Below are 23,538 nucleotides of genomic sequence, written 5' to 3'. Positions count from 1 at the left end.
GAATAAATCTGTGACTCTTATTCTTTGTAAGAATATCTTGTAAAAAATATTTACTTTTGCAAAATTTGGGTATAACTATCAACTTAAATTTCTCAACAAACAAAGGTATCCATTTTCTGTCCCCTTTAGAAGCTGCAGCAATCCTCCACAGACATTACTGTCAGCAGAGATTAAAGTGACCCCATGTCTGTAATTATCTAGGTCAAATATTGCCCTCAAATTCTCACTAAACTCAGCAATGTTCAGGAATGACACGAGGCAGCTGTTGAATCAGCTACACATTTTTCTCATGTACATCCATACTTCAACTATCATTTGAGTTCCTCTTATAGGTTTTCAAAATTAATGAAGAACCTTCAATAGATCAAAGGATAATTTTGCAATTATAATGATACTGGGATCAACTCTCTATTTGTCTTTTTCTAGTAAATGAAGCCAAGCCAGGGAGCATTTCCAGGCACCAGAACATGATTTTCCCTACTCCTAATTTGGTCTCCGGCACACTTTTGGCCCAAATCAACAATACTGAAATAATCCAAAAGTTAGCATGGATGATGGACTTCTCCTATGAGGAATTCAGAACACGATCACCCTTGGAGATTCAGAAATCTGCAGGAAGAAATCTAACAGCAGGAGGGCAGGCTGCTCTGGACCAGGTGACACGTTACAGAATATGTGAAATTGCTACCAGAGGCTGTAGTCTCTGGTGACCTGCAGCTGCTGTTGCTGAACAGCTCTGCTGCATGGATGAAACAAGTATAAGGAGACCTTTTTAGAGGACACTTATACCTAAAGAGATTAAAATGTTGTTGCAGTGACAAAAGAAATATTGACATTTACCTGAGCCATTTGCTTTGGCATACATTTCAGCTGCTCTTTTCAAGATCTGGTAAGTAACTTCATACTGCTCAAAGAACTTACTATTTTCAATTACAGACTGAAAAGAAAAAAAATGCAACAGACAAAATAAAGGTAGGTATTAAGAATTAGGATAATTTCCATGAAATTACATCAGGATAGTGATGACAACTTTTAACTTCTTTATTCCTCCATTCATCTTTTCATCACTATAAAATAATATTTAACTTATCATAATTATAAAATAGTATACAAATTTCACCTTTTCAAATGAATGCTACAGCAGAGTATATTGTTACAAATACAGATTTATTTACTTTCCACACAGAAAGTAAAGGCTTCTTAGGCTGCTAATTGCTGACTTGCTGAAACTCACCAGCATATGGTAGCTAGAATGTGCAGAAACTGAGTAATTAACTTACAGGTTATATAATGAGAACTGTTTTATACTGAAATGTAAGTGGAATACTTTTAATAGAGGAGAAAAATTCCTTCATATAGATCACCACAAAAATCAAATCCAGTTAAAGTTTAAAAACTGTTCTTGTATTAAGCCTTTGCAGAAAGATGGGTTACACTTTAAGAGATAAAAAACATTTGCCTTATCCTTCAGTTTTTCTTTACCTCCTTTGCAACTGGTAAAAATAAGATTATGGAAACCCTGTACAAAGAGATGCTGTTTGTCCAAAGTGTGACAGTGTTTTTCCTTTCTGAGTAATGGTTTAGCTGTGTAATGTGTTATAGTGTGATGAATAAATTATCTGAAAAAATTTTGGTCAAAAAGTTATGCCTCTGATATTTATGTCTCTTTATTCCTGATGGCAAATGACACTGACTTTTTTTAATGTCTTTCAGAAATGTTACTTTAAGTGCAACATATAATTACAGCTCTGTATTATGCAAGCATATTGTATCTTGTATTACCACTGTTACAAAAGGGAGAGAAAGGTAGAGTTTGGAATGGTTTGTAGCTTATACTACATTCCAAGCCTCCTCATCTGCAGATTACAAAATTAAGGAATGTGTGCCCCACATATGTCTATACAAGTTTTGGAATGCCAGAATAGGCAAAAATAGACCAATGTGACTGGCAAAACCAGGTTTCAAATGAAGTTCAATGAATTTTGAAGAGGAGAATTAGATTTTGTGTGTTCATGAACCCATATTATATAACATAAAAAATGTTTTAAAAAATAATTTGCCAGCCAGCATATATCTAAAAATCTTCTATTTTAAAACCTTTGACAGTTACTATGTCAAATTACCACAGTTATCTAGTGTGCAATTTAGAAGTGTGTTTATAACCAAGGAAACTAGAAGTCAAGAACAGTCAGAATTTTTCTCTGCTCTCCTGTTAAAACAAAATCTGCCATGTAAAAAGAACTACATACTTTACCATGAATTATGTGACAAACTCCTGACTTTCACTTTTGCCAAACCCACACAAGACATTTTAAATTAAAAACTGAATTAAAACTCCTAGACTTCATGTGAGTAAAAACGATTCATATAACACTGACCTCAAGAGCTACTGGAAATATTTTCAAAAATTAAATATAGATGTTTTTACTGATTGATATTGTCTCCCATCTGACAAGACTCCTTGAAGAAAATAAACAGCTTTCCCAATAGAAAAGTGCTCAGACAGCAATGTCAAAACACAGTTCTGTGGGTTAAAATCCATGTATCTCCATTGCAGCTGAGACTTTAATACAGTATATTCTTCAGGCTGATGGTGTACAATCTGTGCTGACCTTTACTTCTGGTATATGACAGATGGGTGAAAAGAAGATAAGATGAAGTAACAAACACCACTTTTATTTTTAAGCTAGAGTACATAAATATTTTCCGGGCATATGTTCTACTCAGATCCTAATTACGCATGTTCCTAGAATGCTGACATTCCTCAGTCTGCTTTGGCAGACAAACAGACTTACATTTTTATCTCCTACTAATATAGTCACTGACTATAAGGTACTGACTACAGCTTTCCTACATAAGACTCCTAATCTACTGAAAGAGCTACACTTGGTTCTTGGTCCTAGAAAAACGGTGCAAGGCAAGCCAAAGCAAATAAATTCTCTTTCCATCATTGGACACATTGAAGGACCCGGATATCAAGGCCATCAAGAATGAAAATGAGATATATTTATCTTCCTGTCCCTATTTTCTCATTTTGATGTTATGTGGTTTCAAAAATGATACAAGGAAGCATTTTTGTTCCCTAATGACCACCTCAGCATTAGTGGTTTGAATCACAAGAATAATTGTGGCAACTGCAAATTAATATACAAATTAACAATTTGATGTTCATTTTAAAGCAAAAAAATAAGAAAGTGACATAAAAAAACAATCCAAAAGTCAAGCTATCCATTTTTTTATTATATCCCTTGTCACTTTTGTAGTTTTTTTGACAGTCTTACAGAATAAACAAATGAAGTGTAAGTCCTAGGTATTGCACATCACTCTAGCAGACTAAGCTATTTCAAGGAACATCTGAGTTTTGCAGACATTGCCTAAAAAAAAAGGGTAAACCAACTCCTGAATTTTTACTTGTCCCTAACTGCTAAAGTTTAAACACAGAAATTCTTCCTGTGTAGAGGAACTTTACTGAGTTTGAAGTTCCCTTCCAAAGCAGTGGGGGCATCAATAATTTTCTCTACACATCGACCTGGCTCTGAATGGTTCTATAACTGTATGAATTCTTTCTAGACTTAATTTTCCCATGTAATTTTCACTGTATGGATTAGATAGGAGGGAAAAAAGCATTTAGACCAGCCCTGCTTTTGAAAGAATCCCTCACGTCCTAACGTGGAAGTGCAGCAGTAGTATCTTGGCACTGCACATGTGAATTTAAAAAGATACAGCAGCATAAGACTGAGAGAAAACAACTTATCAATTAACTCCTGTAAATCAACAGTTTCTGTTTCTTAACATGGTATATGGTTGGAGCAATCTCCTTCCAGAACAGAAATAAATTAATGGGTTTAATATACTAATGCTGAGTAGAACAACAACAACAAAAAATTCTTTAAAAGAATAAAATGACTTCCCTATTGGTACAGTATATTGAACAAGTACACAGAGGTACACAGAATAATATCTTTTTTTAAGTTCATTTGGAAGACTTTAAAAAAAATTACTGTACGGGAATGCATGCCAAAAACCTACTCTGTTTCTTAAACTGTGTATAGTCACTAAAAAGTACATATTTGCAGTGGTAAAAGAAGATGAAATTAAGTTCTTTGGAATTGCTATACAAAGTAAGTAAAATTCTAGGATTTGGAACCTCCAGTTGTGCTTGCTAAATTAATCATCAAACAGTTAGCACTTGGGACATTGTTTCTCTTTCTTAAGAAATGGTGCAAAGAGAATAATTTTAATTTTTAGTCTTTTGACTAAAGTTCCTCCATGGGGAAGACAGATTCACCTCTAAAAACATATTCCATAGGAATACAATCATAAAGTTGATGGTTGGCAAATCTTATTTCTGTTTGGTTCTCTTATTCATTTCTAGAAAACTTAAATATTAATATTTAAAAAATAATTATAAAAAGATGACAACCCCAACTTACGATGTAATTTTGAAGAAGCAGTTCCACAGACTCTCGCCTTCCATATTTGATAATCCATGATTTTAACTTTGATTCTGCAAGGACTAAGAGTGACAGTAGACGGTACTTCAGTTCCAGAAACTCCATTTTCAACAGATGGAGCTCAGATGAGGAGACAACAAAATTAAACCTATAAAACAAATCACACTGTAGTAAAATAGAGCAATATTCATTTTTGCAGGAGAGACTGAAAGCTTTAGTTACAGTTCCAATATTTTTCTAATCTTTCACCTTATTCAGTCTACAAACACTGAATTATGTATGATGATATTCTGATGACTGCTCTTGAACAACAAATGAATTATATTTCTGTTTATTCATAGAAATCATCAGTTTACATCTGTTACTAAGTTTTGCAGAGTAATTTTTCTTTTTTTTCACATGCATCCTGGCTGTTGTTATATAACACTTCTTCCAGGGACAAGCAATAACAGGATCAATAGAGAGTCAAAATATTCCCATCCAAAATTCATAGCTTGTTTTGATTTTCATCAATCTTTAAAGCATCACGTTTTTCAGTATATATTTATATATATTCTAGGAGGTGTTTATATCCTTCTCAGTTAGTCACCGAGAAACATAACCAGACTGTAATCTCTGCATTAACAGATTAAAAAGCGAACAGGCTCCTCTTCATGCACAGAAGCTTTTAATTTCAGATTGAAAGCCTTACCTGTCTGCCATATCCTCTAACTGGTCAGGTGGAACAGGCACTCCATTAACAGACCTGGTCCTGTGGATCTCATGGAATGCTTTTTTGTGACCATCTATGTTTTTCAGCAGATCCTGATTTGATTTTAAGAAAGAGAGAGAAATTGAGGGGGGGGAGGTAGAGAAAAGGCTCACAGTAGGCTATCTAACTAATAAGCACAATTTTAAGCCTTCACTGATGACTCAGTGTAGTTAACTATTTGATCATGCTCGCACATTTGCATGCAAGGTTATGCATACCACAAAAGCATTTACATCAACTTGAAAATTTACACAGGGAACCCCCCTTATGTGAAGATCTGTTACAGCTACATTAAACAGTTATGGAAGATTTTAAAACAGAGGATGCACTGCAAAGGTTTAACAAACTCTTAACTGTATTAAACAATCCCCAAAATGCAGTCTGCTAATAAGTTCACATCACAACAGCATAATCTTGCTAAATTTCTCTTTACATCTTTCCAACAGATACTAACCTCTAGTAAGTATAGATTAAAATTTTCAGCAACTAATCTACTCCTCTATATATAGGCAGAAGACCTCTAGCTTCTTACATAAGTACATGTTCAATATTTAGTAAACTTTTCACTCTCTCACCATCAAAAGATTTCAGGATTTCTCTCTCAATATTGCACGAACAAATGCAGAATGTGGTACGCGACCTGTATTCCTGCAATATGAATTGTACCAGCGAAAACCTTACAGCAGAGCACACTTCAACTGTAACTAAGCAACACCGCTTCAAACGGCTTCCTGGAGATTACATATTAAAATGAATGACTGGCAGCACTCTTTGAAGAGATACTGTTAACAATAACACATCAAGTCCCCAGCAAGCGGCTGAGAGGAATAGAATGGTGGGTATTTTACTGCATACGGACAGCTGCTGGCACAAACTGCTCAGAAGCCTCCTAGCAAAGGAGATAATACAAGGTTCCCCTTTTCTCACCTGAGAACAAAATGCAGGCTTCTGTATTGATCATACATGTCTATTTACTCCTCTGTGCCAAGGAAGCGCTTCTCCCCAGCCAACATCGAGTGTTTACACAAGAGGAATCAATGGTAATTCTCTAGCTCAGCTCACCAAATGGCCCCACTATCACCATCAACCTGCCTGCATTTTCACTGTTTTCCACTTCAGCCAACACCTTGTTGTGAAGAGAAATTAACTAGTCATTCTCAGATGCAAGTGATGTGCTGATTTTACCACAGTGAAAACTCCTGTGACTAATATAGTTTCACATAAAGGAAAGACTTGAAACAAATATCTCAGCTGCATTTGAGACCTTGCCGTCCCCCTAACATGCATCCCCCCCAACAACCAATCATAGTTCCATCCAGCATCATCCAGAAGTTATATACAGTGTTCTCATAAAATGAAATCCTGCTCTGTAAAATGACCCTCAACAAGCATAGACATTGACCTTGATTTCTGGATTGCTGTTGCAATATCAACTAAAATAAACTGAAGCGCTTGCCTGATTCCAAGAGGTTAGTCCAAATAAGCTGGTACGTTTTGTACTAAGTTCAAAATGGCCATAGGCTGTAAAGTTCACTAAAATAACCCATTGTCAGATGAAACAAAGATAAAGAGATGATGTCATCTGAACAAAACTATAACAAACAAACAAACCTCAACGAAACAAGGAAACAAAGACTGAAAAAAATACACATGCATTTCTGGTACTATCCAATAGTACATTACGATTCATCAATTCAAATCTGAGAAACAAAACAAACTACAGGAGCAGATATAATTACACATGCTTCTCTTGAAGCTTTTTCTATCCTACTCTCATGGGAAAACTCCCCTGGTACAGATTAACCTAAATCAAAGTTTATTTGTTGGCACAAAAATTCCTCACCACAGTATTTCTGATGCAAATAAAACACAGCTTAGGATACACTCTTTTGTCCTTCTTATGAGTGTATCAAAGGAGGTCTATAGTGTTCACATTCTAACAAAAGAGCGTTTGACATGTTATTTTTAAAACAAATGCCAAATCCTATGAATCCCTAAACAGTTGATGTTAATAACAAAGCTAGTGAAATTCAACATTATGAGAGACTAGACCCTGAAAAAACCCATATCTTCCTCATAGATTTTAATATTGTTTAACTTTATTAGCTATTACTAAAGTTAGAAGAGCTGGAATTGTTCTAATAAAAAGTAATCACATGACCATGAAACTTCTTGGCTTTTCATTATATGCCATTACTTTTTGATACAAAATCCCCACCCATATCCTAAACACAAAAAATTACAAATTTACAATCAAATTTTAAAATAGTAGTGATAGAGAAAAAAAGAGATGTAAAACAATACAGCCTTACTGCCTCAAGTACTGCCTTTCTCTACACCATCTCTTCACTTTCATTTACTGGTTCAGTTTCTTTTATCATCTCACCAACGTATTTTTTCACCAATATATTTTACTCATACATATTACATAAATGCAGACAAACTTCACAGTTTTGATTTTAAATGATAACTTGGATTCAGCAAAGAATAATGCTACAGCTATTTAAATTCATCTGGAAAAGTTTCCTGTTTACCACAGCATGCTATCTGCCATCACAGATGGCTATCATGCTATCTGTCATCACGACCCCATGAAAATACATTTTATTCTAATTTTCTCTCCTCCATGCATATCCCCTGCAGTGATATCAACACAGTTTGTAGGTTTTCTGCCTCTTTCTTGTTTCACCCAGTAAGTTCTTACTGGTTGAACAATGTACCCAACTTATGAGCTCCCTTCAGAATTTTACATAGAAATTAAAATATTAATATCTGGTATCTTTCAGATAAAGGAAGCAGAAACATTGAAAAGCAATTCTGAATATTGCTTTTAAGATACAGGGATATCATGGTTCAGGTCATCACAACAAGACGGGGTTTTAGCCACCATTAGGATGACACAACCCACAGAAACTAGAAATAATCTTTGTATAGTATGGATCATTTACAGCTGTGGAAACAATGAAGTGCAATGCGCAGAATGAATGCATGTACATCTACCTTATGTTGTTCAAGCTTCCTGTGTATTGTATTTGCTGTTTCCTCGTGAGCTTGCTGAACAGTCACTTCTTCCCTCAGAGCAGCCTCTGCTCTATAGAGCCAAGCACCTATGGTACCCAAAGGCGCAGGAAGAGATTTATCAAGGTATATGTGCCAATCAAGCAGCTAGGAAATAAAAGTAAAAGGACTGAAATTACTTCCTTGCTAAATTATACAAAAAGTACATTGATGAAAATCGGACTTTATACTGTAAGACCAAAACCCCACATAACAGAGTACGTTTGAGACATAAAACTAGATACACTACTCCACATGAGTTTGGAAATTATAGCATTCTCACAGGCAACAAGATCTCTGTAAGGATTTGTTGATTCACATATTTCCCTTTCAGAATGGGAAATGGAGTTACAGAATGACCACAAATAAACTGGAACAACTGACAAGCTAAAGATCTGGAATTTCAACAGTTAACAGGCCCAGTAAGGGACACAAGACCTTCGTCCAGCAATGTAATTTAATTCATGTTCCTGAATAAAATCATTTTATCTCTATTTTGAACATATTTTATATATGTAAGGTGCAAATGAATCTCAAAGGACTGTGGAGGCGAGAATATGGCAGTAAAATACAGTGTCTTATTGGCAATCCCAGTTATGGGAGTGAAAACATAATTCAAATTATGTGAGAACTCCAGAATATTTTTAAACAGATCCTCTGTTAAATATATGACATAAAAAATACATATATACACTATGAATATGCACTATTAATAATGATTTAATAAGTTCTTATTTGGGACAAATAATATAACTTGCTAGGGATTTTCATTAAATTGTACAAAATTACTATCACAAATACTAATACTAATTAATTACTATTGCAAACAGGTCAAAAATAGAATTAAAGTCTCATTTATTCATAAAGTATTCAGTACTATACAGAAAGTTTTTTTAGTTATATTAAAAAAATGTTATATTAGAATTTCTCAAATAACTAGCAATTTGCACTAGAACACTGGGTTTGGAAGGGGCATTGTGCATGCTTTTCTTTTTATCCACGTTTTGAACTTCACTAAGCAGGGTTAACACTTTTTCATTAAAGGGAAACCTCAAAGTATAGTCCTTTTCTTAAAGTTTATATTCCATCTTTGAGCAATATTGAAGATGGTAGTGCAGTTAATATTTTCAAAACAAATGCAAAATAATACAGCAGTGCTAGAAATTTAGTCCACTTTTAGGTTCCCAATGCCTAATAAAATCAATAGCAAAGGATGTCTAAACGATTTTAAATTCTCATACTTCATTTAATAAAAAAATACATAGCATAATAATTTTAAACTTACCCTGGAAGAAACTCTTTCCCATGCTTGCTTCACCATAGCTTGATCGAGTGATAATTTACCATCTTTCCTTAATGACTGCGTTGCAAGTTCAATCTGTTTCCTTTTTACCTCATATTGTACTTTGAAATGCTTAAATGACTGCAAGGAGAAAATCACATCAATGTAGTACAGAGTCAAAGAGTTAAATTCTTCAACATTTATGGAGTACTACAACCTCTGACAATTTTGTACTGATAGAAGTCCTAATCCTTCATGAAGAGGGGTAGCACTAAACTTCCACACTTACTTGTATATTTATTACTTGTATATAGGTAGGACTTTTGTATTTCCCTTCAGTTATCAGATGCCTGAACTCTACATGAAATGAAATAATAACCTATCAGATAAACTGGCAAATCGAATTAATGCTACTTGGGACAATGGCTGCTTTTAGGAATGGTCAAGCTTCAGGAGAAAATTTAGGTCAAAATTTGTATTGCTGACTTAGACATTAACCTTTGAGAGATGGGATAAAAACAAAGCCCTAAGCCCTGTCCTTTCCACCTGTCACTTCATCCAGACTTCAGACATACCTCCTATCTGAGCTAAATCATGCAGGATCTGGAAGGATGGCAGAGACACATGCTCACTTCTAACTAGGACAGTTCTTCTTCACACTGCTAGGAAAAGCTCTGTGTTAGGCAAACCATCTGTGCACTGTCCTACGTAGCAAAGCTGATTCTGACATTATAATTCTTCCACCAATAAAGGCAAGACAGTTTGTGTCCCTTTTTCTTTAAACAACAATATATTGACTAACATATATACAGATTACATAAAATATTGCAGTACTTTTACACATAATAATGTCAATAATTTCTTATCATACACAATTTTCCCTGCTGCTTACCTGATATTTCTCTTGTAAGCTTGTTTCTGCCACCTGTGCTCGGGCTATGTCTCTTTCAAATTGTTCTGCCCACACTTTTAGGTCTCTCAGCACCAGTCTGTCTTCCTTCTGTGATGTAGTACAATCACACATTAAAAAAAAACCATTGCAGCCTATTAGTAGAGCTGTCAGATATAGTCCAGAAATTAACATCTCTATAGCAAGTCAAGGTCATTAGTTGTAGTGAAAGCTGGTGGACCCAATTTTCTTATCATTTACCTAACTGAAAAGCAATTCCTGAGTATAAGAGAACTCAGCAACTAGACATGAGTCTTGCAGTGGTGAAACCATGACAAACTGGGACAATGCAGAGTCCAAGATATTACTTGCAATTCTCATCTGATATATTAACACAAAGTCCTTTTAATATACCTTAATAACTAATTTTAGTCTTCCACAGATTTGCTAAGTCAATTTTCAATAAAAGTTAATTAAGCTGAGACAGGAAAGGATTTTTTCATCTTTTACTAACATTTTATTTGCTGGTCTGTTATTGCTGAAAAAGAAATTATTTTCTGAGCAACTCCAGGGCAACCCTTGACATCAAGTTCCCAAGGTCAGAATATTTTAAATGGAAAACGAAAAGAAATATAGAAAACCCAATTGTATTCAGTTTCTTTTACTTCTATGTCATTTTATGGCTTTGAAGAAAAGCATATTTGTTTTACAGTTTTCCTTTAACACTTCAGTCTGTCATAGCACTGCTGCTTCCTAAGGCTGCAAAGTTCTCTGCAGAATTCAGTGACTTGGCAGTCAACAGAAAAATACTAACAGGAAATCTCAGGTTTGTGAGTATGTTGTATGTGAAGGTTAGCAGACAACAGAGAGTATTTTGTGCACTGTGTAAGCAGTTTGATCAAGTAGGACACAAGTGTCCATCTCAGATTTCCAAACAATGAACCATATGTATTGGCTGTTAATCAGAAGCTACTTCTTGAAACCAAAGTAGCCATACTCCTGTAAAATTTGCCACAAACAGATCTATTAGAGTGAACAAATGCAATATTCCATAATATAAGCTAATCATCTAAAATGAGTGATTAAATTTTAAGCATTACATGGGAGAAAACTGGACCACAGGATAAAAAAAGAAGTCACTGCACTGTATTTAAGAAACCAAGTACTGTCTTTTAAAAAAAAAAAAACCTGACCTGGGAAAGCAGTCGGTTATGATTCCTTTCTTTGAAAGTTGCCTCAAATATATAAAATATAATTTCCCTTAACAGGTCAAAAAGCATAGAGCTACTGCTCTTTCAGCTGAGGAAAGGACAGGTTCGTCAGATATGAAAGAAATCCTTCTTTAGTGTATTTCTACTAATTCTCTTATTGATCCTCTACTCAAAACAGCGGTATTTGGTTGGACAGAGTTTGCGCAACCGATTGTTGCAAAAATCACAGATATTATAGCTGTTAACTTGATAGCTGGGTAGTTCCAGTGAGGTTAACATGGTGTTAAGCAGCTGTGCTGGAAACAAAGTTCACTATAACTTATGCTCCTGGCTTCTGATGCACAAAAGCTAACACCTGAGAAACAGTATAGGATAGATATGACACTTTCCAGCTCCAGATATTTCTAATACTGGGCTTTCCTTGACTGCACATGGTGTCTCAAGAAGCCAGAATTCCTAGTACTTCCAACTTCTCAAACCATTTAAATATAGAGAAGACGACGACTTCTGGTCTGTGTGTGGGAAAATAACATCAAGATTCTTTGAGAAAAACAGCAAAGTCAGGACTACTGCCCTAGGAGGACAATAATAGAATCATTTAGGCTGGAAAAGACCTTTAAGATTGTCCAGTCCAAACAAGAAGAATATAACAAGAGAGAATCTTACCTCATTCCACAATCAGAAAAAGAACTTTGGTATTAAATTTATTCTATTCTTTAGAATCTATAACTTCAGTGAGACTACTGAGATTTCTATTAGTATTTAGCTGTCAGCTCCATCAAGGCAATACTAAAATATGCATCTTAATGGATTGAAAATCCTGTAACAATCCTACTAACTACAACTTTCAGTAAGATATTCTTAACCTCAGTAAGAGAACAAGTGTGTCCCAATGTTGCATATATTACTTTTAATTCACACTATAAATTTAGTTTTCTAAAACACTGTTTAGTTTTCTAAAACAGCCATTTCCTCCTTAAGGTAAGGCTTTGAAAGAGTATCAGTGTGCCAGCAACTGTTCATACAGTAATCTGAGCAAAACAGGTATTTTGTAAGGTTCCTGTCATCACAGGAAATTCAATAACGGTGGAAACTGGCTCTGACCAAATCTTTTTGAAGTAGACTATCACTGGGATTAAGAATACCTCTATGGTACCTGAAGGTAAAGAACACAGGAACAGCCTCATCTCTCTTAAATCATATACTGTTTCTTCAAAACTAAGTGAAAAGATAATGTTAACAGGTGGCATTGAGTCTTCTGTAATTTTTTAAAATGAGTTAATTAGACATATTTTTGTTTACTTTGTTTAATTTTAGAAGATGTAGGTGTTTCAGCAATGGTCTAACTGAATGCTGTTAAAGATACTGCAACAATGCATGATAAGCATTTTATTTATTTATTCATTCATACATTTTCACAGGTTTGCAGTTCAGTGCATCACTTATCACCTGCAAATTTGGTTCTGTGGTCCTTGGTTGATACTAAAGCACTTCAAAATTTCAGCTTGGGTAACTAACAGAAAAGATTCACTTACTTAAACACACCAAGGCACTTGTCATTAACACTCCACAGAGCTATCATTCTTAAAACAAGATTTTTATTAGGGCTTAGTGGTTCTTACCCTAAGTAAAAAATATCAAAAGGACATCCTTGTAAACTATTTTCTAAAGCCTGCACATCTGAAGCAGCATACAGATCAGAACGTAAAACGCCAAACAAAAGTTATCTAGAATAATTATAACTATCTGAGCTTTCCCCAGCGTGAGGATCATTGATCTCTGGTAACATTTATTTGAGTTTATCTAAGACCCTGTGACTCACTCAGCATACTACTTCCAAGCAGCATTTTAAGGTATTAATTTATCCTGGTGCCTTTCTATGACTATTCTTTGATTTGCAGAGATTAACAGAACTGGAGCACTCAAGTGACAAAGAACATCAAAGAAGGTAATTAGAGAAAAGTGTTTATGAGTTCCAGTATATTAAGGGGCTACCATTTAATTTTACAAAGAAAATTTTCAGCCCAGGCTCAAAGCCAAAACATTAGTCTATTAACTGATATGACACAGTTAATTTGAAAATTACATAACACAGAATACTATAGTGTTTGAAGAGCTAAAAATATCATGAGAATTTTAATCATGGACCAGAAAAGGAGTGCTTTTTTGTGTTCTCTAGTATGTAATTATAAACCAAGTGAGCTGTTCAAATTCTCAGACATGATGGAATTTTCAAATATTAACTTTTAAATCTAAAAAAATTTAAGTCACCTGTTTTTCAGGGACATTGAACTACTCTATTGCATATGTACTGAGCAAATCAAGTCCCTTTAAAAAAGTTTATGCATAAATTTGTTACTGAAACTCATACACCGACAACAGTATCACAGATGCAGGAGGAATGCTGAACCAAGTATCACCTTCAGGGATGAGCTATTAATGACTATCTGTAAAAGTAGACTAAATCACTGGAAGAGCTCAGAAAGCTATTTTTGCAGCTGCTTCTCAGGAAATTCCTCTTACATTGGGGAACTCTGCTGGCATAAAGATGTCAGAAATGACAGGATTATCTTCTGAATTACTTGCTCATCAGAACATAAGAAGAGAAAGACTTTACATCAGAAATACTTTGAGGGAGTGTGCTTTCTTTACAGTTAAATTTATACTGTGATAAGGAAATCAACAGAGCTTTAGCCACTTCAAATCTCCTCTAGCTTAAGAAGCAATGTGCTGAGGCTGTGTAATGCTAAGAAGGTATAAGGTCCCATTAAAGATGCCCAAATTTACTTGAATGGATTGAGAATATAGGAATAACTCTGCTATCAGTATTAATCTTTACTTCAGCACATCACTAGTTAGATATACATAATGCGAGATGAACCCTTGATCACAGTTACTTTAAAATAATCTATTTTTATATATGTATTTAAAAAACCCTGTACCAACCAAAAAAACCCCACGAGTGTGGAACCTGGGTAATTAATTGTATCATGTCAAACTATAAACAGTATTGACTGACTGCAGTGACACCTGTTACTTATTTCATAATATATTCACTTCTGCAGTCTTCCAGTTTCACCTCTGAATGTTCATTTCATACACTCCATGTTAGCTTTCTGAACTTCTCTCAGTTAATACCAGAAAATTATAAGTGTCTAAATGTCCAAGATGATTTAAAAAGTATATTTTTAAAAATATCTTAATTTATGTGAAAAAAGGAGCAGTGTATAACATGCAATTACATATGAATACGCTCTCCTTCCAACCCACAGTCCACGTATACCACTTACACAATCATACTCTAGTATCTACTCTATAAACCTAAAGACATACAAAAATATCCATCTAATCTAAAATGAGATTAGATGTGTAGAAACATCAAGATATAATCTATTCTTTTTCAGGTTTATATCTATATTTAAGAAAATCAAAAGCACAGTCTGAGTTCCACTACAGGAAAGTTACTGCTTTTCTATAATATTTCTGTTAAGTCATTTGCAAAGTTAAGCATTAGGCTGCTAGGATCAGCTCATGTAAGAAAGCAGACTTAGATTTATCATGGTCACCTACCTGCTTTTTTGGAAAGACTAACTTAAGGCTAGCAAACCAATGTACATAAAAAACCCCCAAATCTAAAGTCATACAAGTGCAGGATGAAAAAATATAACAACCATGAGAGGTCCAATTCAAGCAATTATTCTGGAGCATATACCCTTACCTTAAATTTCATAAAAGAAATGACAAAAGTTGAGATTGCTTGAAGTTCCTAGCAATAAGAAAACAATAGGGAAAACGAGAAGCAGGGAAAAAAAAAAAGAGGCAAAATAAAATAAAGCGAAGCAGGTAGAAAGTCCAGAGAGAACAATGAGAGCCACACATGTAGGAATACAAGACGTACTTAAAACTATTATCAAGCTCATGTGCCTGTATCATATCTAGTGAAGTAGTTTTCATATTAGATCTGATTTTCAGGTTACTTGTCACTACATGATTTATTTTATCTGGAAAAATAGTTACTTACCTTAGAGTAACTGTGATTCTTTGAGATGTGTTGACTACACAAGTTCACATATGTTCATGCATGAGATATTAGATAGCTTTTAATTCTGGAAACGCACATGCAAATAACTGTTCTCTCTGACCACAAATAAGGGATAAGCTTCAATCACTACTCCAATTCTTTCAATGCAAATTCTTTATAAACTGAGCATTGAATCAGGAGGGAAGATGAACAGGAATTTGGGTGGACAACACATCTTGAGGAAACACAGTGGCAGCTGAGTTGGCTGGAGGGTGGGAGAAGAGGGTTAGAAATCTCCTCTTGCCCTCCTCCTCCCTGTCAATAATCACTCAGACATACTTCACTCTGAAGTAGGATTCTTCTAACTAAATTTAGGCATCTGCAACTGAAAAAGTCTCTTTCAGTTCTTTCTGACAGATAAAACCAGTTGTATCTAGCATCTACTGTCCAACTCATTCTACAGCAAGCACTTAACACGTCAGGTGGAATATAACCTAGAAGTCCTTAATTCTGGAAAACAAGAAATTAAGAGTACCCCAAGAGTTCAAGGAATAAGAATCTTGTAAGGTTATCTCTCCCAGGTACCTTGATTCTACTATTGAGTGATAAATATTTCATTATTTATTTCCTCTCTACTTCAGGAGGAAGACAAAAAGGCTAAAAATAGGGTAATTATGTTGGTCACAAAACCAAAAAGCATGTCTGGATTTCTTTTTAATCAACTGCCAATATTTTATTCTATTATTACCTAAGAAATGGATTAATCTGACTCAGTTTTAACTTTGTTGAAATGCTCTGCAACACGAGCTTCCAGAAGATAATTTAGGACACTGTCTTAAGATGCCATCTGGGAAAGGGTCTATCTCTTGCAGACTACAGGTGGAATGCTGCAAGTACCTAGTTTTCAGATTTTAAAGATGGATGAATCCTATCCTAAATAACTGAACTAATAATAATAAACCAAATAATGTAAAGATGGACATGGATACTCCAGGTCAGTAAGAAGGACTACAATTCCTTCTCTAGGAAGACGACAAAGAATGATGACATTAGAAATTTAGTGCAATGTCAAACTCTTACTTTCTTCTCAGAATCTGGGAGTTACTGGTTTCTGCAGTGTGACATGCAAGAGATCAGCAGTTTTACCAACATTTATCCGGATTGCTAGTGGAATGTCTTAGCGATATCTAAGAACACGAAGTGGTTCTGAGATCAGCATGTCCACATGTCAAATTGATTTGTGTTGTTTTGCTTCCTACTAATTTAGTTGGAATTCTGGATGAAACTCATTAGTTTCTCTTTCATAACTTGGGCTACCATCTCTGCGGGTACAGCCAGAGGCAGAGCATGGAGTGGCTGAGTCCTGCATTCTTCTGCATCATCTCTAGATAAAGTTCAGGAGAAGGTAGTGAGGTTGTTCCTCAAAACCCAATGCCAGCACAGGCAGCAGACCTGGCCAAAACTGAAACAGAAACTGCACTGTGTGCCACGGCATGGAGATGACAAGACTGCCTCAGCCTGCCACAGGCCACAGCATGAGGCTTCAGTACTCACTCTGTCTGCTTCAGCAGCACCATTGCTCAGTGGAATGCTGTGACACTGGCACACGTATGTCTTCAGACCAATGTTGCAGACAGCAAAATGAAAAATTCCAGTGCTCAGGCACAAGAATTAAACAGCAAAGCTACAGCTACCTTATCCACATATAGCCATAAGGAAGGAGAATCACTCCTTTCAAAACTCTCTCTCTGTAGGGAACGCAAAGAAACACAGACAAAAATTGCTTCTTCTTTCTCTCTTGCTGGGGCTGAGCAGATTGTCTCAGCAGTGTTTCCTGTGTTTGTCATGAAGAAAGCAAATGATCAGGACTAGGAAGTGAGTCATGATAACTTGGCATTGCTGAGTATAGTCATACCACTGCAAAGCCAATGCACTAGAACATACACAAATCAAATCCCAAGCAAATAACATGATTGTAAACAATTCCTTAGAGCAAATAGTCAAACGTTAGTGTAAACAGAAAGGAACATGTGTCAAAATTGTAAACGCTTCTCAAGTCTGAAAGCCCAAAGACTGTACCTAAGCAATTTCTTGGACTATTCTTGTTCTTTTTCAGAAACACTGTGTGACAGAAACATAAATGACACGTTGCTTTAGGTAACAAATTATTGAAATCCCATTGGTGTTATGCTTGAAAACTTCTCAAGGAGCTTTAGGATCCATTGGTTTGCTACTATCTACAATAAATTTTTGCGTTCTTTTTTGGCACTACTATTCCTGAAAATAGAAAAACATCTGCAGGATCACCATTTTATTTTCTTCATCTACTAGTAAGCATCTGGAACACTGGTTCCTTTATTTTGAGCTAATCTTTCCCAGTTTTCTTTTTGTACTTGCTTTTCACTTGAACTGCTCATCAAAAGAAAACATAATAAACTATAAGAAAGTTATAAAATGCATTTATATTACTTTAAAAGCCCCCCTGCATGATAAAGAGAAACTTACATCATTCTCCTGCACATCAGTCACTGTATGATGAGGATCAGGATAGTACTTCAAAAACTGGGCTACATAGGTCATGACAGACTTTTCATCTGGCTTTTCAACATCCACATCTAGACAAGCATAGAACATGGAATATTAAAATTTTAGCTGAACGGCACAAAATGCTAATTGAATTCTAAACAATGTGAATTCTCACATCTGACTGAACCCATGTAAGTAGTTCAAATTTTTTTCAACTATGCATTAGGTACCTTCTGGATCAAGGAGCCTTGGAATTCCTAGTTCTGCTTCTGCAAGTGAGAAGGCTTCTTCCAGGTTTTCCCTATTTGACCTTCCCTTCACTTTCTCCATGTCCACTAAATCTGGGCGGACAGCATGAATAACAGAATGAAATGCAACACCACTCCTCCAACTTTGTCCAAAATCTTTAATTTCAATTCCAACCTGCCTAAAGAATATGAAAGAAAAAAGAAGTTACCAACAACATCAGGACTAGATGAAATAGAAGAAGAAACATGATGCTCCTCCCAGTGGTTACCTGTCATTAAACCTAAACCATATGTTTTTCCTGTAATGCTATTCAGGTCTACTACAGCTCCATCCATCCACTACATAAATTCATTTTTGCCTATGAAGATCCAAGTGTTTTTTGTCATATTCATGTTGTATTTGTCCGCAGTGGGCTTGGTAGTGGGAATAAGTCAATGGTATTTTGAAAAAATGAAGTCCACCAAGGGTCTCAAAGTTCTTGTATGACACACATGGAGTCTGCGGATGTACGCACTTCCATTCACTATCCTCTCACTCCCTATAAATCTCACTGAATTAAAACTACTGCAGTTCAATTAGGTACACCATCATACTAAAATAACCCCCCAAAACCCTCCAAAAACAAACAACCCTCCCTCCCCCCAAAAAAGCCCATAAAGAACCTCAACCAAACCAAACCTGCATTAACCTATTTTTTTTAAATGAAAGCATGAATACTGACATCACTGTTGTTTAGTGGGAAATATAACACACAAATTTCTTTATGTTCGTATCAAAAACATGAATGATACTATACTTTCATATACACACTTAGGCACTAAGGTATTCTTGCCATTGGGAGGTTCACAGCAACAGTAACTCTAAGTGAAGGTTTCATTCAAAGCTCACTGGGATCAGTGAAATGCTTTCACTGACTTTAAGGAGACTTTAAAGAGCTAGCCCTTGCAAATAACCATGTGAAGCAGAACTAGGCAAAGTGTACCATCCTTCCACTAGGCTTCTTTCAACACATTTTATCTACTCTTCTCAATAAAGTTGACAGTTTCATTTATGAATCTATTTGCATTTTGTTTCTTAACAACTGGAAATTGCAGCTGACAGCAAAAAAAATGTGGGATAATCTTACCAAATAAATTAGAAGATTCTCAAATTAACAAGAGATAGCAAGAAATAACTGAAAAATAACTTGGATTAAAAAGAATGACAATTCAGGGCAATTTTTGTAATATTATGTCCCTTGTATCAAAAAACTGCAGAAGGAGATACATAATTTTCACCACTTGCCTTTCAACAGCAAGTGTCAGAATTTAGTGCTTCTACAAGCTCTCACTTAGGAATGCTAAGTCAGTGTGGGACTGGCAGTGTCACACTGAGTGTTTTGGTATCAGGACTAATACATTGTCATTCAGGCACCTCATTCCCCTTCAGTTCCTCATTCTATCAGAGACAATCCCATTCTTTAGTCAGAAACTATAAAATATGACTGCTTGTAAAATTAATGGAAATCATTACTTATTCCTTGATTGTTGTATGGTGGCAACATTCAGCAGCCTCAGTTGTCTAAAAGAATATGGTGAGGTGCTATATAAATATATATATATATAGGAAGGTACTCTATAACTACAGAGCAAAAGGAGGATCCCTGACTGAGAGAGTTTAGAATTCGAGTAAAAAGTTTGCACTTAAGATATAAAATAAGTTAATTTGTAAGTTACTTACTTTGCTGCTGTGTACTGTAACCATTTTAATAAAGCCTTCCTGGCACTTCCTTGGACCTTGGTTACCACCTTCCGTTTGCTTGGGGGACTTGCAGTTTCTGAACTGACAACACTTTCCACAGAAGAAGCACTGCTAGACAAGGACTGCAGCTGTGGGAGATTGCTGGTAAGCTCTTCGATCTGTAGAGAAAGAAATGTTAATGGACTCTTTGTAGTTAATTTACACCAGTTTCTTTAACGATTTCCTAATACAACAGTCAAAACAAAGTTGGGCAGAAGCTATGATTAACATGCTGTACAACAAAGGAGCTTCGAAACTGCTAATGTATGTGCCCAGGTGATGGTCTTATATTCAGAAGTACAAGGCATCTAGCAATCACTGACTTGACACCCTACAGCTAGAACAATATGCAAGTGTGTCATGTTATCTGTTATGACAAATTACCATCAAAATAGGAGACAATGACTTACATTTAGCTTGAATTCAAATTATAAAACAATCCACTAATTTCCAAGGAAGCTCATTCAATTAAAGAATGGCAGTGACCTCAGTGATCTTATCTGCATAGTTCATTACTGTTTTGGCATAAACTCAATCGGGGTTTTTCTTAGAGGCACCTTGTCAAGAAATAGTGAATGTACTGCAACTGCAGGCAAGCGCTTTCATAGTGCTTGTCGAGTTTGTAGGACAGTTATTAACTCTTTTAAGAACACTAACTTAACTAACAACTAACTTAGTTCTTTAAAATAACAAAGCTATATGCAGAGGATGTTGCAAGATTTTCTATGTTGTCTACTTAAAATCCAAAGTCACATCCCAGAATGAGTCTGCCACAATGAGAACCACAGCTCTGATGCATTTCTGCTTTCATTCATGTTAAAGTGATGTATCTGCCTGTGACAACTAAAAAAAAGCTCAGAAAATGACCCAAATAAAACTGATTCAGAGAACTAGAGTTTCAATAAGTCTGAGAAGCATACTATTCTATGTTCATCTGAAAGAGCCACAAATTAAAATATTAATATCATTCTGACTAACTTTTATACTAAGATCTAAGCTATTAAGGCATCACAGTGGTTGGTGCTAAGGAGAACAGCATCCCTGAGACATGGAAGTTACATCACAAGGGAGCCAAAGCACTCCATAAAGAAGAGCAACAAAATCAGTTGGTTTTTTAAGTGTTGAGCAGTGACTCACTTTGTTAGCCCATATGCACAGGATTTAGGAAGCCAGTTTTCCCTCCCACCTAGCTTCAACAGAATGCAAATGATTTCTCCTCTACAAACGCAACCCTCTCTCAATCTACATAATTTGCAGCTAAATTTTATCCTTGCAAATATCTGCATCTCCCAGTGAAATCACCATTTTTGCATGTATAGTTTGACAATAATTACTGTCTGACACCAAGTGCACTGGAATTAGACATACAGCACAGTCACCACTGAGGTTGCTAAAGATACTTGTAACAACAATCCACAATTCTGTTCTTTTCTTCTTTTGCTCTGTTGTATTCTTTAGAGAAAGTAGAAGAATATGTTTCAGTAATGAAGGAACTCCATTCTAGGCAAAGACCAATCTACTCTAAAGACAAGTATCTGATTTTACTCAATGTGAAACACCCTGACCATCAACTGTTGCTTTTTTCAGGAGCAGATCCTCAGCTAATTATGAAGTGACTTAGCTATGATGAAAGACTGGAACTACACCAGTTCCTATGAAGTGATGATCTGAACCATTATTTGAGCAAGCTACACTGAAATATGAGAAACGTAGTACCTGAAAATATAAAATTATGGTCCACACCAAGCCAAGCACAATAGAAGGCCTGCCATCAGCAATATCAGTTGAGTTTATGTTGACAAGCTTAATCTATATAGGAAAGAAAATGTGTTATTACCACACAAAAAGAATAACAATTCTGAAATGCCTTTCAAATAGGTTTTATATTTTAAATACATTTCTGCACTCAAAAAGTTTCTTCATTAAAAACCACAAGCATTGAATGATGCAATTTCACTTTTCAGACAAGCATAGCTATAGGCAATGAAAGATTTTTAAGACCATTGCACGCTATTACTTGTAGAAAACATATTTAATTTCAAGTGGAAAGAACAATAAAAATTAGATAGAAACATTGTACAAACCGGAGATCCTCTGTATATGGACTAGCATGAAAAGCAAAGGGAAAAATACGACATGGAAATAAATTTTTAATTATTAAGTATTACACAAATGCATTAATCTAATTTTATCATGTGAAGAAAGCACATATTTTGCCACATCTTCCAATACATTTAATCAGGACAGCAAATTAAATACTCTGTAACAGATGTTAAATTATGCAGGGGTTTCTTGATATAATACATTTGGAATGAAAAAAGAAAAGTGAGTTTAAGACTAAAAATTTAAAAAAGAAAAGGGGGGGGAATGCATAAAAGAAAGAAAACAGAAAAAACAATGCCACTGTTCTCCAGCAGAGAACCTTTTATTGTAAAGGTCATCACAACCACTGATTAAGGCTCCCTTGCAAGACAAACCTAACTATAGCTCTTCTAAAAATACAGTGGGAAAAAAGTAGTTGTCCAAGGTCAAATTAAGTTTTTCAACAGAAATGGGAACAGAGTCCATGACTCTTAACTCTCAAACGCTAATCTGTAGTCCAAATAAAATATCACTCTAAAATAAGATCATAAGATAAAAGGTAGGAAAGGAGGGAATAAAGAATATAAGAGAAATTAACAGATAGATAACGCTCAAGGAAATATGAATAACACAGATAGTATTGGGAAATTAGCAAATAGGTTAGTAGTTATTTCCTCAGCAAAACCAAGAGTCAGTCATCAATCACGATAAAAATATGAATGACTGCTAAAGTGTTCATGCACTACAAGCTTGCGCATGGACAAAGGTTATGGAAAAAACTTGGGAGAATAGTCCAAGCAAAAGAGAGACATCGGCTTTAGATGACCTCATTTGTCCCTCCAAAGTAGAGGAAAGACTGTAGTTCTCTGAACCAATAGCTGGAAACCACTAGACAATGTCAAGAGCAAACAAAAAAATTGTTGTCCAGAGCTGTAAAGTTTTTTTCAGAATTAAATCTCCACAGGTTGCTTAGGAAGAGGTAGAGGAGAAATCCCCACAGGTTTCCAATCCCCTCCATCAGGAAATCGGACAAAACTCTAGGAAAATTAGCACTACTTCTTTCTCTACCAGTCAGTAAGAAAAATATTCTATTACCTACCTAAAGAAAAATATACCTCATTGTCTCAGTTGAACCAATTCCAACAAAAGCTCTTCTTTTTCTGGAAAGTGAGGGTTCTTAATATGTACTACAGCTCAAAAGATTTACAGGTACTCAGCTAAAGCTTCTCATTAGGCT

The 23,538-nt window shown here is 35.4% G+C and overlaps 1 protein-coding gene across 22 annotated transcripts in view; it reads right to left on the bottom strand.

Moving 5' to 3' along the window:
* SYNE1 (spectrin repeat containing nuclear envelope protein 1) overlaps positions 1-23,538 on the bottom strand; it is a 296,931-nt gene that overhangs the window by 216,982 nt on the left and 56,411 nt on the right. For 15 of the 22 annotated variants that reach the window (XM_027634233.1, XM_027634232.1, XM_027634231.1 and 12 more), the window contains exons 6-16: positions 22,304-22,324; positions 21,936-22,028; positions 20,160-20,338; positions 18,422-18,618; positions 18,171-18,280; positions 10,437-10,544; positions 9,548-9,685; positions 8,206-8,370; positions 5,146-5,258; positions 4,434-4,602; positions 841-937 (exon numbers count right to left, since the gene is read on the bottom strand). In XM_027634233.1, coding sequence (XP_027490034.1) covers positions 841-937; positions 4,434-4,602; positions 5,146-5,258; positions 8,206-8,370; positions 9,548-9,685; positions 10,437-10,544; positions 18,171-18,280; positions 18,422-18,618; positions 20,160-20,338; positions 21,936-22,028; positions 22,304-22,324 — 1,390 coding nt within the window. Of the gene's footprint in view, positions 1-840; positions 938-4,433; positions 4,603-5,145; positions 5,259-5,659; positions 5,758-5,780; positions 5,914-8,205; positions 8,371-9,547; positions 9,686-10,119; positions 10,141-10,436; positions 10,545-18,170; positions 18,281-18,421; positions 18,619-20,159; positions 20,339-21,935; positions 22,029-22,303; positions 22,325-23,538 lie in introns of those variants that run through there. The other 7 variants (XM_027634236.1, XM_027634251.1, XM_027634253.1 and 4 more) reach the window with 4 other exon arrangements.

This window comes from Corapipo altera, unplaced genomic scaffold (assembly GCF_003945725.1).
Source record: "Corapipo altera isolate COAL_440 unplaced genomic scaffold, ASM394572v1 2b, whole genome shotgun sequence".
NCBI classification, from domain to species: Eukaryota; Metazoa; Chordata; class Aves; order Passeriformes; family Pipridae; genus Corapipo; species Corapipo altera.
The sequence above is the reverse complement of the archived record's forward strand: the minus strand, read 5'-3'. Positions and strand labels throughout refer to the sequence as shown.